The sequence below is a fragment of the Branchiostoma belcheri genome, unplaced genomic scaffold (assembly GCF_001625305.1).
Source record: "Branchiostoma belcheri isolate BF01 breed outbred unplaced genomic scaffold, Haploidv18h27 scaffold233, whole genome shotgun sequence".
Lineage (NCBI taxonomy): Eukaryota > Metazoa > Chordata > Leptocardii > Amphioxiformes > Branchiostomatidae > Branchiostoma > Branchiostoma belcheri.
In genome coordinates this window covers 213,394-231,503 of record NW_017803836.1, presented here as the reverse complement: position 1 = coordinate 231,503, position 18,110 = coordinate 213,394, and the positions used below count along the sequence as shown (strand labels likewise).

Below are 18,110 nucleotides of genomic sequence, written 5' to 3'. Positions count from 1 at the left end.
TACATTTGAAGTAGACAAAAACCTTACTATAAACCATTTTGTAAAATGAAATCGAATTAATGATAAAATTTAAAGAAAAATTACATGTATATTGTTGTTGGCATCCTTTCGTCTCTTGAGACGATGGAATATGCCCCGTGGTTCAGGATGTCTTCATGTATCGTCTGTTGTGGCTGTAGAGGCCGATCCTGGAGCGGCATACTTTGCCGCAGTTGACACAGGTGAAATCGTCTAGTTGTGTGCAGGTTTGTGCTGGTCTCTGTCGTCTACGCTGTCTTCTCTCCTCCCACTGTTCTTCTCTTCTCACTGGTTTTGACGCCTGTCTTCACGGCTTGCCTCCATCTGCTGCGGTCGGCTGCCACTGTCTCCTAGCTTGTTTGGTCGATCCCTCCTGCCTTCATGTCACGCTTGAGGACGTATTTGTAGCGGAGGACGGGCCTCCCCGCAGGTCTGGCACCGGTTGCTAGTTCTCCGTACAGCACGTCCTTCGGTATTCGGCCATCGTCCATTCGGCTAACATGACCGAGCCATCTCAGACGCCTCTGGCTGAGCAAGGCGTACATGCTGGTCATTCCGGCCTGTGTCAGGACGTCCTTGTTCGGGACACGATCCTGCCAACTGATGCCCAGGATTCTTCTGAGGCAGCGCATGTGGAAGGCGTTGAGTCGACGTTCTTGGTGGGAGTACAGTGTCCAGGCTTCGCTGCCATACAAGAGCGTGCTGAGTATGCAAGCCTTGTATACCACTAGCTTGGTGTTGGTGGTCAGCATTGCGTTGTCCCAAACGCGTTTCCCAAGGCGAGCCATTACTGTTGCTGCTTTGCCGATGCGTTTGTTTAACTCTGCCTCCAGGGACAGGTTGCTGGAGATGGTGGAACCCAGATAGGTGAACGTGCCTACCACCTCGAGGATGTGGTCATCGATGGAGATTCTATGAATGCTGCAAACATCCTGGACCATGACTTGGGTCTTCTTGATGCTGACGGTGAGGGCGAACTCGTTACACGCATGAGAGAAGCGGTCCATGAGTCGCTGCAAGGCTGGCTCTGTGTGCGCAGTCAAGGCGGCGTCATCGGCGAACAGCATCTCTCTAATCAGGACCTTGCGGACCTTAGTTTTTGCTCGGAGACGTGCGAGGTTGAAGAGCCTTCCGTCACTTCTGGTGTGCAGGTACACTCCGTCTTCTGACCGATGAAAAGCAAAGGTCAGCAGGAGGGAGAAAAAGATGCCGAAGAGTGTCGGAGCTAGTACGCATCCTTGTTTCACGCCGTTATTGATTGGGAAGGGATCCGAGGATGAACCATCGTACTGGACGGTGCCATACATGTCTTCGTGGAAAGACAAGATCATCCTCAGGAGCTTGGGGGGACAACCAATCCTTTGTAGCAGGGTGAACATGCCTTGTCTACTGACCAATTCGAATGCTTTCGTCAAGTCAATAAAGGCCACGTACAGCGGGCGCCTCTGTTCTCGGCACTTTTCCTGCAGCTGCCGTAATGAGAAGACCATGTCAATGGTTGATCTTTTGGCTCTGAAGCCGCATTGTGCCTCGGGGTAGACTCGCTCTGCAAGTTTCTGCAACCGGTTGAGTACTACTCGGGCGAAGGCTTTCCCAACAATACTGAGAAGTGATATTCGTCGGTAGTTATTGCAATCGCTGCGGTCTCCTTTGTTCTTGTAGAGCGTAATGATGCTAGCGTTGCGCATGTCTTGCGGGGCAGCTCCTTCCTCACTACATTGGAGTAGGAGCTCGTGCAGGTGGTGGTGTAGGGCAGTGTTCTTGCCTGCTTTGACGACCTCTGGGGGAATCCCATCACTACCAGGAGCTTTCCCGCTGGCCAGGGAGTTAATGGCCTTTCTGAGTTCGTCGATGGTGGGCGGGGTGTCTAGCTCATCCATAAGTGATAGGGTGTCTGTGTTCTCAATGGCCGCTGCGCTGACGACGTTCTCTCTTGAATAGAGCTCTTTATAGTGTTCGGCCCATCTCTCCATCTGCTTTCCTCTGTCTGTGATGATGTCGCCAGTGGCTGTTTTCAGAGGTGCAGTCTTAGTGATGCTGGGACCGAACGCTTTCTTCATGCCGTCGTACATTGCACGAATGTTTCCACAGTCAGCAGAGAGCTGGATGCCTTCACAAAGGTTTAGCCAGTAGTCGTTGGCACTGCGCCGAGCTGTCCGCTGAGCGTCGTTCCTAGCCTTCCTAAGGGCAGCAAGAGTCTTCTCTGAAGGCTTCCTCTTGTGGTCAAGTAGTGCTTTTCTTTTAGCTGTGATTACCGGTTCGAGTTTTGCAATTCCAGCTTAAAACCAGTCTGGGTTGTGCCTCTCTCTCTTTCCGAAGGTGCCCATGGCAGAGGTATAGATGGCGTCGCGAATGTAGTTCCATCTCTCTACAGGGCTGCTTGTAGGGCAGTCACGGAGGGCTTCTTCTACGGAGTCGTCGAAGCGCTTACACAGATCTGGCAGTACTGTCCTAGCTGTGTTGATACGTGGGCGTCCTTTCTGCTTGGAGCGGTAGATCCGTCTGGGCTGAAGTCGCACCTTGCTACCAACCAGCGAGTGGTCGGTGTCGCAATCAGCGCTGTGATAGCTTCGAGGTGAGAGGACGCTATTCAGTGAGAGTCTTCTAGTAATGATAAGGTCCAGCTGGTGCCAGCGGCGTGATCTGGGATGGCACCAGGATACCCTGTGTCGAGGTTTGGTAGCGAAGAATGTGTTAGTCACACAGAGGTCGTGGTAGGAACATATCTCGAGAAGTCTCTGGCCATTTTTGTTGAGTTTGCCAATGCCAAAGTGGCCGATGCTGCGAGGCCAGGATTCTTGGTCGGCTCCGACTCGAGCATTGAAGTCCCCAAGCAGGTAAAGTTGCTCTGTGGCTGGGATCCCACTGATGGTTGTCTCGAGCTCCTCGTAGAACTCATCCTTGGTCTCAGTCGCAGAGCTCAGTGTAGGAACATAGATGCTCAGGATGTTGACTGGACTGGAAGATGTGGAGAGGCGAAGGAAGAGGATTCGGGATGTTCCCTCTGGCGACGGTTCCACTGAGGACAGTAGAGAGTTTCTTACTGCGTATTCTACACCATGCATGCGGGGTTCCTCTGGTTCGTTCCCTTGCCAGAAGAAGGTGTAGTCCTCTTCTCTGAGGCTACCGTTTGATGGAAGTCTGGTCTCCTGTAGAGCAGCAATGTCAATGTTGAGCCTCATCAGCTCGCGGTTGATGATTGCTGTCTTCCTGGAGTCATCGATCTGATAATCAAAGAGGCCAGGACACATTGTCCTGACATTCCAGGTTGCCAGGCGCAAGACGGATGATTTTTTTACAATACTTTGTCTGTTGGGTACTGAGTTTTCGTCTGCTTTTCGTGTTGGACACTGAGCTCCAGGCTCCCTCTGAAGCGGCAGACGTTGGCGGACCGACACCTTTTTGACCGGGGGCTGCCCGGCTTGAGGCGGGCGGTAGTCGGACAATGGGACTACGATGGTCCCTCCCACCGTCAAAGTTGTCCCGTGGCACCCTTCCTGTACGCCAATTTGGAAGGGCTTATAACCCGTAAACTGACAGCTTCCGATTTGTATCCGCACTTAACAGCGAGGCTGCAGTATCCTCTCCAGGGCGCAAAGCCTGGGCCAGAGTATGGGGGATCCTGGGTGGCCCAGTCGTCAGGTTCCCCCTCTCGGCCTTACTGACGGGATCCAAAGGAATGCGAAGCATGACGTTTGGCGTCAGCTTGGCTGCAGGAGATGCCGGAACGGTGTTCGTTGAAGCACAGAACCGCCTACGGGTCTCCACTCCGGATTTGAAGGTTTACTCCTTCCTTTTCCCTCACGTGGTTTAGCCCGCCAGCTGAGACGGTTTACCGGGGTGTGGCGCTTGGAGCCAGCACGTGAGAGCTTCGGGAGATGGATGAGAACCGGTGTTGTCCGACCACCCTAGGAAGAAGGGTGCAGCTGCGGGCAAGCAAGGGTACTATCTCTATCCAGAGCCCCCTACACCCCACATGTATATACCTGATTGGATAACATGTTCCCCCACTTGAATCTTGACCAATGTCATTAAATTAGCAAATCTATTAATTAGAAAGTTTTATGGCTTCAATATGAAAATATATTGTTTTTCCACAAGTTTCCTCTTCGTAGCCTCCTCCTCGTGCCATCTCGTGAGATGGATTCATTTTTTTTGGGGGGGGGGGCAATGACATGACATTTTGCATGAAGGTAGAGTAGCCTAATACACCCAGGCTTCTTTTTTTTGTTTATTTTTTGGCCATTTGCTGATAAAATCTGTACAACACATCTTAAACTTGGTTTGAGTATGTTTTATACATTTACAACAATTCATTATAATTTTTAGCACACTCTCCCTTAAAATTTTATAATTGGGACTTTCTGAACGTTTCTTATGCCAAATAGTGAAGTATATTTACCCTTATAGCAGTGACTTATCAGTAAACAATGTTCCTAAAATGTGCATGTCGCGTTCATAGACTTCACCCGTGCCTTTGACACTATTGATCAGTCTTCTCCGTAGCCTGTCCCACACGGGGATCAGACTGGACCTCTGGCGGTGTTTTGTAATTACTTGAGTGGCCGCGTCCAGCGAGTGAAATGGGGGGGCAAGCTTTTCTGTGGCGCTACCGGTGCTCGCAGGTACACTCCAAGGGGACATTCTCTCTCCGACTCTCTTCATTATTGCCATGAATAATGGCATAATTACAAACGTGGAGCTTTGTAATGTGTTTGTTTGCATGTCTGTATATGTGTCGTAATGTTAATTTGTATTTGTATTTACTATGTACAATCTTGTAAAAAAAAAGTCAGTGTTATTCAGCTTGGTTGTGCACTGGCTGCAAGGCTGAATTTATTAATCAAACTTGAAACTTGAATGATCAGTTTAGATCAAGGAATCCCACAGAGCATCATACCAGTTACATACGCCGATATATATATATATATATATATATACTGATATAATATATATATATATATATATATATATTATATAGGTCCATATAATATATAATNTAATNTATAGGTATATATAATAATNTAATTATATAGGTAGTATATATATATATATATATATATATATATATATATATATATATATGCTTTATTGGCTTTATTGCTCGTTCCACGTCAAATCTCTTGTCATGCCTAAATACTTGACGCTGGGGACCGTCTCCAGAGTGAGGCCATGAAGCTGATAGTCATACTGGCGGACACTCCTACTGCGGGTCACCCGTAACGTCTGGCACTTCCCTGGGTGGAACAACATGTCCCAGCTCATCTTCCATTCGGCCAGCCGATTTAAAATCTTGTTGTAAGAGGACATGATTTTCTGGGGAGGAAATGGTGTTGTAAGCTGCAGGGTCATCGGCAAAAAAGTCTCGACGGTGTGGTCAAATCTGACGGCAGATCGTTAATATAGATCTGGAATAACGACGGGCCCATGCACAGATCTTCCCTCGAATACCGTAGTAGGGGAGTTTGTGTTGTAGTAGGCTGTGGTTGAGTTTATTTATGTGGCCTTCGCAAAGTCCATCACGAGAATGTTCGTTTGCCGTCCACTCGTCATATTCTTAAACAAGTCTTCCGTAAACTATAACAATTGTGTTTTGCACGACCTTCCTCGCCTAAAACCGAGCTGTTGGTTGCAGAGAATACCGTGATGTTTTAGATGATTCATCATGGCGCTGGTTAAGATGTGCTCCAGCACTTTGCAACATAAACATGTCAACGACACTGGGAGGTAATTGCCTGGATCATACTGCTCACTCTTCTTAAACACTGATGTAACATTTTCCCATCATAATTTAAGGTACCGGTGTTAACTGACGACTGGAAGATAGTGGTGAGCGGTGCTGCAATCACTGGTGCTTGCTCGTTCAGGACCTTTGGAGAGATGTTGTCTGGGCCAGGTGCCTTAGCAGGCTTGAGATTCGAAAGAAGTTCCTTGACGCCCTCAACCAACATGTTGATCTTGTTAAGGATGATGGGGTAATCAGCGGTTGGCATATTACTCTTTTCCCGAAACTTTTCTTCTTAGTAGGCTTTGCCGTTTCCAAACACTGACTTAAACTGCTTGTTCAGAATGTCAGCTTGGCCTTTGGGATCTAATATGAGGCGACCCTCATCCTTCAGGGCAGCAATGCCTACACTAGATGATTTTTGGTGCTTAATGTATGTCCAGAACTTCTTGTTCCTGTTCGTCTGTTCAGGGGTATCTTCTACAAAAGTACTGTCAAGGCAGGACGATATATTGGACACTTACTCAGGCTATATCATATTGACAGCTGAACATTATATTGCTTTAGTAGATTTGTCACACTTTCTTGCAATGTGGGGCGTAAACTTGTTTGTAATCTGTGAAATAATAAAGTTTGCATGGGGTAAATACCAATCCTTACAAATAATGTATAGGATGTTAGCTACTACATGTAGTATCCAATAGTAGCCAACTAGTGTGTTTTTAGTCATGATTTTCATTATTTATTTATTTCGCACAAAAAAAAAAGATACAATTGGTGAAGTAAATTAAATCAAAACACTGCAGGAGAGGAAGAAGCCTTAAAGGTTTATGCAAGTCTTTCTCCTTAAAAATAACAAAACAATCACAATTAAACTAATTTGCTGTAATACTTACATGAAAATCAAGGCAACTGAATAGAAAATATCAACAAATCGTAAGTAACAAATCAATAAATCGTAAGTAACCCGTATACAGTTAAAAACAAAATTGTAGCAAAATAAACTGATGAAGTTTAACACTTAATAACACTTAATGACACGAATAAGACTATCTGATAGGGAATTAAGCTAATAGAATGTTGGGTTATTTATGGGGTTTTGTTTTAAAGTGCTCTTAAAGTACAAGGATGATAGATGAATTCGTAAACTCCGGTCTAAAGTGATTCAGGTATTGGGAATTCTTGACACCACGGTGAGCATTCTTTGTTGGTTTTTGATGTACATTACTGCCAAATCGTTACAATGTCTAGTGTTATATTCATGATTATCTGAGTTTAAGCTAAAATGTTTCTATATTAATCTGGAAGACAGTAACCAGAATGAACTATTTTATGTACGAAGAGAGATATATGCAACTTATTTATATCATATACGGGCAACACAATCAACGTACAAAACAAAGGTGCAAAGGGAAACGTATAGGAGACATTAGAAACAATCCGGATATTACGCTTTTGCAACAGAAGTAGTGGTTTTAGAGTTGATGAGTAGGTACTTGCCCAGATTATGTTGCAGTATGATAGATACGAAAATATCATAGTGTATTCAATAAAGTCATAAATGTTGGGAAAGAAAGTAAATGTACAATCTTTCTGACTATGCCGATAATTTCGTAGATTTTTTGACAGATATGGTCAACTTGTTATTTTCATCTCACATGTATATCACTTCATAATATATTTATATTGATGAGAAACAATCTTCTTCTTTGTGTTTCGCATTCTACACTCATTCTTGAGTCTTAAGTCTTGAGTCCTGATTCAACTTTGGGAACGACCTGATAACGTTTGCAATATCCAAGCAGATACATGTTGGCCTGGGTATCTTTGAGCATATACACAGTGGTTTGGCCTTCAAGCAGATACATGTTGGCAATTCCGTCAATCTACATGTTCAACAGCAAAAGGCATTGGAAGATTGGCATTGCTGCATTGGGGTATAGACAGTTGGAACACTTCACATTTTAAACATTTTGACTTAAGAACAATTCATTTTTTGGGGGAGGGGTATAGGTCCATTTTTGGTATAGAGAATGTGTGAAAGCCATGATGCGTTTGCTCCTAAGCAAATATCGTCCTTTCTAGTCATTAATAATGATTACTTAAATTACATTATGTTGTTAATGTTGACATTTGTCATAAAACCATAAATTTATATTGTTGAACTGCCTGTTAGAAACCTTTTGCCATGACAACAAAAATAATAATGACTAACTAGAGTCCGGAGGACTCTTGCCTTCATTCGACAGTGTGATATTGTTTTGGTGGGTGTTGTGTGTGTGTATAGTGTAGGTTTTTTGAAGATGATTGTCATAGTTATAGTGGTCAGGGAGTCCTTTCGTGAACGAAGCAACATATATTTCCCAAGCCTGTACCATGTCTTTCTACGAAAATAGGGATCGTAGGATTCGGCAAAAAAGGAGAGAGAATTGGCCTGAGAAGGTTGTTTTCTTCCCTCCTGGCCATTGTGTACAGTATACCAACTTTGTTCCCGATTAAAATACATACAAGATGTTCACACCTTCGGCAAAGGACCTGTCAGATTAGCGATCGTTAAGCACGCCCCTGCTGGGGCAATCTTGGCCCAGGGTCACTCTTGGCTGGGGCAATGTTGTTTCAACAAACAAACAAACATTCAAAGAAAATGTTTTTTTTTTTTTTTGCACTTTTGGCTAAATGACCTGAAACTTGGTATAAAGGCAAAGTGGGCCAATACCTACCCGCTTTTTTTTTTCATTTTTAGAAGAAGGGGTTTCGTTATTGTCGGAAAATTTCTGTACATTTACGGAGTTGGAGACCTGTTATTACACCAAAATGATCTGAAATCGATATCGTGTATAACTGTGCTTTAATGTTATATATGCACCAACAACAATTCATCTATATTTTCGGCATGCACCTGAAATTTTTGAACGTTTTTGGTTTTAATGCAAATGCACTGCATTTTGGAGCAGAATGAAACAAATGGAGCAAAAGCCAATAGGCATGCAGCAGGCTATATGCATGGTGCATTCTGTGTCCTTCTTGCTATTTGTTAATACATTTCTAAAATGCATGTTACTTGATCACCTGCAGATTGTTAAACTAATATCTTATTATACCGACATTTCATTAAACGGCTTAAGAGCAAATTATCTAAATTTGAAATTTCAAATCAGATTGCTTTGGTGGGTTATTTCAAATTAAGCGGATCCTGTCAAAAGCGGGAAACTTTTTACTGACGACAGGGTAATTCTTCATATCGCCGTATGGTGATTTCGGGAACCCTTTCATTGACATGGGGGTGTAACCATATGGTTAGATTAATAATCTTTTATTTGAGGGCACTACAGGGAAATGGTTAATATGGACCAGTCAATTTTAAACGATAAGATCTATTAAGATACATCGCAAAATGCCTGCCTTGATTTTTGTCTAAACTAACAACCTCCTCCGAAATTAGGTGAACATAATAACGATGACGATAATTATGCATTGTATTACAGTTCAGTCTGTCAATTTTCCACCATCGTGTTCCTAACATTGGCTTTTATTACCGGTTTTGTAGTGACATCGAGGGTGAACAGTTGTCAAGTATTAAAAGGATTCGAGTCAATGGAAGACGTAAGTATTGTTACAGAGAACAAGTAAAAGTTCGATTACTGAATGAGATACCCCTATTTAGGGTACGTTCTGACAAAACAGACTTGACGCAACCACGGACCTTAGAGTTTTCGTTAAAATGATCTAGATTGGCATCGCGGAAAGTTGGATATGTTACATAAGTTAGATAAGTTGAATAATTTCCTGGAGACCTTTTAAAATTTAAGCCATGTCTATATCTTTAAAGTTTACATGCCTGGATTTTTCTCCAACAAATATAGCAGACTGGGCAAAATTGCTGTCCATCATTAGCGGCTTAATTCCTTTAAATGACTGAAAACGGATAATTGCTAAATTTAGCCTAAAGTATCTTACTTGAAAACTGTTGCAGCATTTATCTAAAATCACTGAATCACTTAATTGGCGGTGAATGGCACAACGTGATTTTATGGTAGGTGGACAGCTTAAGTAATATTCAATTAGATCACAATGATTGCAATCTACTTTGTACAACTAATGAGGAAACGCTGCCCTACCCCGTGTTAGAACTATTGAAACTTTGTTAATTGTCCATAGAGCCACAATGATTCATGACAGGAAAACCTCCCTTATGTCAGTTAGCACAACTGAGTTAAATGTAAAATTTCGTAGCCTTTGACGCAAATGATTTTGTACCGAAATCCTTTAACCCTATCTAGACCGGGCTTTTTTGGGCATGGTGGGACCGGGGGGGGGGGGGCGTCGTCACTGAATGACATCCAGTAAATTTCTAGCGGGGACCAATCAGAGGGCTGCTGAATAATCTGAATAATTTATCAAGGCCCACGGACGCGGTTCTTTCACTTGTAAAGTAGCCAATTACCACCGAGCCGGTGGCACACGATGGGCGAAAACATGTATTTCACACCCATTGTACGTCGACATAAAGCGCTTGTACATTACAAACAGAATTTTCGTAGGACTGCCATTACTTTAGTTTGCAGCATGTGTATTGAGAACGAGTATCTTCATAATTCTGCTGGCTGTTTGTAGAAGAACGGCACAATAAAACAGTTTTCAATACCAACACGACTTAGCAGATAACACGTAATGAAGCCCACTTTTTACGCAGATTGTAGCACTACGTAATGTTACACAAACTAACAGTAGATGTTTTAAGGAATTCACAGAAATGACAATGATAGATAATGTAACGCATATACATTATACAGCACAAAATAAAGAGTAACAGTAATGTAGTCGTCTTTGGCCGGGTATGGCAAGTTATAGTACGTACATGTATCGGTTCAATCTTTAACGGGTAAGTTGACAGCAACAAGCAAGATGCATAGGTTCTATTAGTATTACTTTTGTAGCTCACTTGCGTCTAGATTTGGGACGAACCCATGTTACTAGTACTTTTTCGCCGCAGTTTTTCATGTAGTGGTTACTTCGACAGCCTTTCCGCTGACGCAAACATACTAGTTTGAGGTTCCACAGTTCTTACAACGTTAGCGCTTGAAGTGGTGTTTTCCAAGTTTGTTGGTCTGGTGATGTTGTCTTTGTTGACTTGTTGTCTGTCATTTCCCTCCATTTTTATGTTTGGCGGCCCGTCTTCGATGGGTTGGGTTTGGTTCACAAATCTCGGCTTCGCTAAGATCCGTTCCTTCCCGTACGTAGTGGTCGCTCCATTAGCGCTAGTGCAGCCACATTTAAATGTGTAAAACTTATTGTCTACAGTCCCGTTTTGATTCGTTCATCAAAGTAGATTTTACTAAGGTATGACTTTACTAACTGATTGTGGAAGTACTAGTATTTAGTACTGATGTAAACAAGAAACAATATACGCGCTCTGGTTGAGTTCATGGCATTTACATGAAACAAGGTGCTAATAGCCGCTAGTCGGTGACGCGTCAGCAGCCCTATGATTGGTCCCCGCTAGAAATCTACTGGATGTCATATAGTGTACACGGGGGGGGGGGGGGGGGGCTAATTTGACCCTCCCCCTCAGAACTCGCGAACGGTATGTCGTATGACCACCAAATTTTCAGAGGATGGTGTACTAGTAAAAATTCATCATATCTACAATTTCATGTCGTTATGACGTAACATGACGTCATTTTACGTTACATGACGTTATATGACGTCAATATGACGTTATGACGATATCCGCCATCTTGGAGCATCGATCTTGAATTTTCAAAAATGGACTTCTTCCATGATAAAGCCTAAAATACATTGTAAACATACAAAAGACCTTCAAATAAACAATTTTTGGAAAAAGCAATGGAAGTATTGATAAATTTTAATGAAAATAACCTGTAAGAAACCTGTAATAATCCTATAAATGAAAATAACCATGAGTAACTTGAACTGAAACCCAGAAAATTCTATTGTTAAAACAAAAATTACTAAATTTATAAAAAAAAAACTGTCAGAAAGCCGTTGTAATGGCAACACAAAAATTATCATCTTATTCCAATGATAGATAATTGTTGCCAACAATATGCTAGGAAAAGTCACCAAGTTTGGCCGTTCTAGCGCTAGCCGTTCAGACGCTAGGTGACATCAAAGTTGGCGCGGATACTTTTAGCCCCCCCCCCCCGGTCTTGGTAGGGTTAACTAGCTTTACTCCATTTGCAATGGATAATTATGCTGTTTATTAAAAAGTTTATTAAAACAACCTCCATATACTCTGGTCTTCTGATTTTACAGGGATGGAATTCTGAGGTATGTCCAGTTTTAGGGTATTGTGGCTTAAGTTACATTATGTCATCTATCTATATGGCAGTTACAAGGAGAGGGTGGAAAGTGTCAAAAGTTATCTGTGGTAACATATCGACGTAAAACCCGACAATGGCCAGGGTAGGGTGGCATCTGCCGCGAGGAACTTGAAATAAAAATCAAAAGGGACAACCGGAACCGTTAAAACAGACATTAAAAATAACAGGTTATCAGTGTTACGACATACATTCCTGAAAAGCATACGGCTTAAACGCAGGCACATGGTGCGTATCCACAAGTATTTTGATCGAAAACATAGTGACTGGGATTTGAATTGTTACATAGAGGGGAGTTGTTTTGTTTTTATCGGTAAAATACGTCAAACCCACGTTATACCGCATACAAGAGTTTACAGGAAGTTATAGTAATGTACGAACGTATGCAAAGGCAAACTATATATGTATATATACAAAGATACCATGCTCCCGTAACCAACCGTTTTGGCATACAGCAACAACACATTTCCGGGTTGATCGAGCGCAAAATTATGTGGAAAGACACCAGGAATACGCAAATAGATATATATTTTCTCAAAGGTTCTTTAAACTGTGCATATTTTCACTATATGCGGATATGCAGTCGTGGAAAACAGCTTTTTAAAAAGTGAATATTCTTAAATTAAGAATTTATAGAAATCAGACACCCCCTTTTGTCAGACGCCTATAAAAAAATGGAACCAACAACAGTCAAGCCAAGCAGCTTTTTTAGACAAAAGGGGATGTCCTGGTCAGCAAAATTTCACAGAGGCGATAGTGTTCATATAAAAGTGAATGTCAAATGCATGATTTCTGTTTTTTTTTAATTCTAGTAAGAGTTACGCAGAACTACCCTCCTATAATTCGTTTATTTAAACTGTCAAAGAAGGGACAGTGTTTTTTTTACTTTGACATTTTCAATTGCATGATTATGTAGTATTTCCAAACAGTATACAAGACCAAATCGTGTCCCTCTGTATCTGTGTGTTGTTTCTCCAGGAGTTTCCAGCAGATCCAATGAAAAACGACTGCCACTCTGTGCTCCAAGACTGCCAGATACACCGTCTGAAGGGTACTGGTTTAACGGAACGTGGTATTCACTTAAATGCTTGGCAAGGACGTTTCCTACATCTCACTCTGTCTTAAGATGCCTAAAAAATAAATCTGTGTTCTTTTATGGGGATTCTACGACAAAACAGTTGTGGAAATTTTTAGCGGAGTTTCTAAACCTTGAAACAACAGGTTCAGTTATATATCACACAGCTGCAGTTAACCAAGAATTTAACACAAAATTGGAGTTTACATTCCAGCATTTTCCACGAAACGTACGTAATAAGGAAAAAAAGTGGCTACACTTTAGGAGCCTTCACTATGTGGCAGAAGAAATTGATGAAATAATTGGAGGGCCGAATGTCGTGGTCGTTTTAGGGCTATGGGGTCACTTTACCGCTGAACCAATTGAAACATTCCGTTCACGACTTTATGGAATTCGCTACGCCATAGAGCGACTACATAGTCGTTATCCAGAAACAAGAGTTATCTGGCGGACAAGTAACACTCGCCACCATAGCCAGTTATCCCATTTTATAGAAAACAGCGATTGGTATGCTTATCAGCTGTTCTTAGAAGTAAAAAAAACAATGGAAGATCTTAATATCGCAATCATAGATGTCTGGGAAATGACTTCCTGTATGTTTCATGATCCTATTATGCATGTACCCAAGGACATTGTAAGAAACATGGTAGATTTGATACTGTCGTACATCTGCCCTTTCTAAGTAAATTCGGCCCTTGTACGCCCCCCTCTCCCCCCCCCTCCTCTGTATCTATCTCTATCTCTCTCTGACTCTTTCTCTATCTCTGTGAGTTAGTGTGTGTGTGTGTTACAAAGTATATATTTCGCACAGTTTATAAGCATGTACTAGACAACTTTGGTATGGTCCAGTTTGATTTTATACTCATATTTGATTTCAATTTTCGTTCAATAGTGGATTATAATGGATTATTGAGTAGGTAGTCACTTAAATGTCTGGTCTTACACGAGTAATACATTAAAATGTTACTGGTCTTACATTACACGTTGTTTGTTGTTGTTGTTTTTGTTCAGGACACGTAGACGGGTTCACTGCGTAGCATACCTGTTTATTCCATACAGTTAGCAAGGTACAGAAATGCGTGTGCTCGGGTCCAAGTGAAGAAAATATATCCTTCTAGACGTTACGTATTTTGAAACTCTTCATCATTCATGCTGGGCAATACTACTACAAATTATAGAGGGAGTGCTAACACCCAAATCTTTCTTCGTGTAACAACTGGGAATGAATACCTTTGTACCATATTTGTTTCTGTGTAAATTTACGAACATATAGGAATCTGGAAGGGTTAAGTCTGCAACGATTTGTACTTTAAAAGTCCGATTGTTTTTAGTGGTCTTATTGAGTAGATTTAAAGTATAAAAAGCAATGACTTGTGTGTGATGTAGTGATAATTCGGTTGACAGCTATTATCTGTGGATTTACCATCCCAAAAAAATAATGATAGAAAAAAAAATAATTAAAGATATTGGGAAAATTATAATGAAGTACAATTAAAGTTTTAAGAGTAAGCTTCGTAATCTTGACAACAAACATTTAATGAAGAAATGAACATGATACATTTCTAAATGAACCTAGAACTTTAACATAGAGCTTTCTAAGCCTCTACCAGGCTTCGGGAGGTGGCTGGAAAGAGGCCAAATAGACAAGAGAGATAACAAGTCAGGGGAGGTGGTTCGTTAGCACCAGAGGGTACATTTTCCCGCACCCGAAGACTGACGGGGGTCGCTACGTTCTTTGAGGTCGATCATATATCCAATGTTCCCTGATCAATATCAATTTACTATGTATTTTTGAAAAGCATGCACGTTTTCAATGGATGTATAGCTTGTATGGAATAAAGGCAAACGCAAACAAGGGCGACGATTTGTTTTGCTTGTTTGGTATTTTCTAACCATTTGTTTACGTTGAAGTGAACATTAAAACCTAGAGCATACGTTCACATGATGGAATCGTTCTGAAATGTTTCTCAAAATCAACGCCGTGTATGTGATATGTTCATACCCCAGCGAGTAAGTTGTGTGAACTATATTTCAATGAAAATACAAAGTAACACCAAGTTTGATGCTAAACCTCCTTGGTAACGCAAGCACTGCGCTCTTTTAATCCTCACTCAATGATAAAACGCTCAATCATGCCATTGCCCTCGCCGATTCGATTGACCTTGCCGAAATTCAGGTTAGAGTTCAGGTTAGAATAGTTCCATTTTCTAGCATAATCCGCAACATCGTAGATATGGCAAATTTAAGGACCAACGGCATTGTTACACAAGAAAAATTGTTGTGCTTATGTGGCTTTGTAACAAGTATTTGAGTCATTCTGCCATTTGAAAATGTTACTCTGAAAACCAGTAGATAATAAAAAAATTGAATCTTTGAAAACTGACCAATATGCAGATGCTCCAGCCTTTGTTCTGAAGGGTAGACTGTCTAGAGTTTATGGGCCAATTCACTATTCAACCTGCTGGGAAGGGCACAGTGGGAGCACTTCCTTATTGTTTTTACCCAGTGAAAAATACTGGCCGGTTTAACTTCGGCCCCAACAACGGTAATCTGCCTGCCAAAAATCATGAACGTCAAATCATGCCATCAACACTTATTTCGATAAATACGCAGTCACCCATAATACGATTCCATAGTCTTTCTGACAAAGACAAATATAACCTCCATGACATGTGATGGAGGTAAAAATGCCTTTTTTTTAAATTATGAATAAATTGACAAACATGACCAATGTTTGGTTGAAAGACTTTAAAATAGTTAAGATTTCATTATGAATGGCTAGGAAACAGGTGTGGAATCTTCCACGTAAGTTACTTCATTTTCCACTGCTATCGGTACGGTGTGGTACCTCACAGGTGAGTTAAGTACATTGAGGTTTATTGAAGGAAAACTCTCCCTTAGCTGCCCACCCGAAGGTGGCAGCTATTCTTCCAGGAGAGGGTACACACATGTAATACATAACAATACATCACGTACAATTACATATACATTTACATTACATAGTATTTTAAAAGAAAACAAGTGTGTAACATAGTATGTGCTCTTATTCATGTCCCTCATGTGCTTTAGCAGGCCTTGTTCGAATTTCTCATGTGATGCCACTGTTTGCAGCCCATGTGGTAGAGAGTTCCATGCTGCAGTAGTTCTGTATGTGAAGGCGTTTTTAGTGTTGTTTGTTTTTGGTTTGTCTAGTTTGAAGGTGTTCCGAGTAGCATATCTCGTTCTGTAAGTGTGTTGATGTGATACCGGGCACAGTTGATTGTATGGTTGGTTGTTTGGAAGACAAGATTTTTTTTGAAAGTTCAGATGTTACTGATTTTAAGTCTCTCCTCCACGGTCTGCCAAGACAGTTCCTCGTTAATCTGATTAACCCTGGTACGGCGATCGCATTACAGGATCAGTCGCCCTGCTTTATTTTGTAGCATTTGTAGTGGAAAGTGAAGTGGAAAGAAGTGGAAAACCATACGGATGTGCAGTAGTCGAGTTGAGTCAATGTGAGTGATTCTGTCAGGAGTTTCAACAGCGACCGGTCCAGGTAGGCCACGTTCTTTCTGATTACTCCCAAGGAACAGGCAATTTTCTTAATGATGTGCTTTATGTGAAGGTCCCATGTGAGCATGTCATCAAGCACTCCTCCAAGATGTTTCATTTCTGTAACCTGCCGGTTTAGACTCCCATCGGCGTACAAGGTAAGTACAGGTTTCTTTGAAATTTTTGGTCTGCTCCCTAGCACCATGCATTTGGTTTTATTAGGATTTAGACACAGCTTGTTCAATTTCACCCAGTCATGTAGTCTACACATCTCCCTCTGTAGAATGGACGGTCTGGATTGTTGGAGCACATGTGTTTGCTGATGTGCCGTCTGCAAACATAGCAGGAGTGGCTTCAGTCACGGCCAGTGACAGGTCGTTCGTGTAGATTGTAAACAATAACGGACCGAGAGAGCTCCCTTGCAGAACGTCACAGTGTATCTCCTTGAGAGACGAGTTGGATCCGTTTAAGTGCACACATTGCGATCTCCCCGTTAGGTAACTGTCCATCCAGTCTACTGCCATGTCCGAGAAGCCATAGCACGCTAGTTTTTGTAACAAGCAGTTATAGTCCACCAGGTTGAAGGCAGCATAAAAATTAAGAGAGATGACTCCAATGATGTTCCCCTGGTCGATTTTGCGGTACCAGTCATCGACTAGTTGCAGAAGTGCAGTACACGTCGAGTGGTGTTTCCGGAAAGCATGCTGATAGGGTGACATCAGATTGTTCTCTTTGAAATAAGTATATATCTGGTTGCTGACAACCTTCTCCATTATTTTGCTAAAGATAGATAGAAGGCGTATTGGCCAGCTGTTTTGGCCACACAGTCATTTTCCATGCCCAGTGACCAACTGTGGTACCCTACAGGTGAGTTAAGTTCATTTTCCATGAGAGTGACCTGCTTTGGTTCCTTACAGGTGAGTTAAGTTCATTTTTAATGATTAGTGACCGGCTTTGGTTCTTTACAGGTGAGTTAAGTTCATTTTCCATGAGAGTGACCTGCTTTGGTACCCTACAGGTGAGTTAAGTTCATTTTCAATGATTAGTGACCGGCTTTGGTTCTTTACAGGTGAGTTAAGTTCATTTTCCATGACTAGTGACCAGCTTTGATTCCTTACAGGTGGGTAAAGTTAATTTTCCAATGTCTAGTGACCAGGTGTGTTTTTTTTTTTAAGATGACTTAACCCTATCTAGACCGGGCTTTTTTGGGCTTGGTGGGACCGGGGGGGGGGGGGGCTCATTCGGCCCCCCCTCAGAACTCGAGAACGGTATATCGTAGGACCACCAAATTTTCAGAGGATGATGTACTAGTAAAAATTTATCATACGTACAATTTTTATGTCGTTGTGACGTAATATGACGTCATTATGAACGTCATTAATGTGATTTTATTGGCCAAAACGTCTAGATAGGTNTACTC

The 18,110-nt window shown here is 41.9% G+C and overlaps 1 protein-coding gene across 1 annotated transcript; it reads right to left on the bottom strand.

Annotated features, from left to right (window-relative positions):
• Window positions 1–368: 368 nt before the first annotated feature.
• LOC109470795 lies at window positions 369–4,683 on the bottom strand. Its single transcript, XM_019769873.1, has 3 exons — window positions 4,576–4,683; window positions 2,305–3,515; window positions 369–2,199 (listed from the first exon to the last, which is right to left on the bottom strand). Exons 1-3 carry the CDS (start codon window positions 4,681–4,683, stop codon window positions 369–371), a joined length of 3,150 nt encoding a protein of 1,049 aa, XP_019625432.1.
• Window positions 4,684–18,110: the final 13,427 nt, after the last annotated feature.

Bases quoted from the DNA above. Each gene is read 5' to 3' on its own strand.
- LOC109470795 (XM_019769873.1), bottom strand. From the start codon at position 4,683: ATGAAGAGAGTCGGAGAGAGAATGTCCCCTTGGAGTGTACCTGCGAGC. The intron at 3,516-4,575 runs GTAATTACAAAA...ATTGGCGTACAG, and splicing joins CGCTGGACGCGGCCACTCAA to GAAGGGTGCCACGGGACAAC. The intron at 2,200-2,304 runs GTTTTAAGCTGG...TGCTGCCCTTAG, and splicing joins GAGAGGCACAACCCAGACTG to GAAGGCTAGGAACGACGCTC.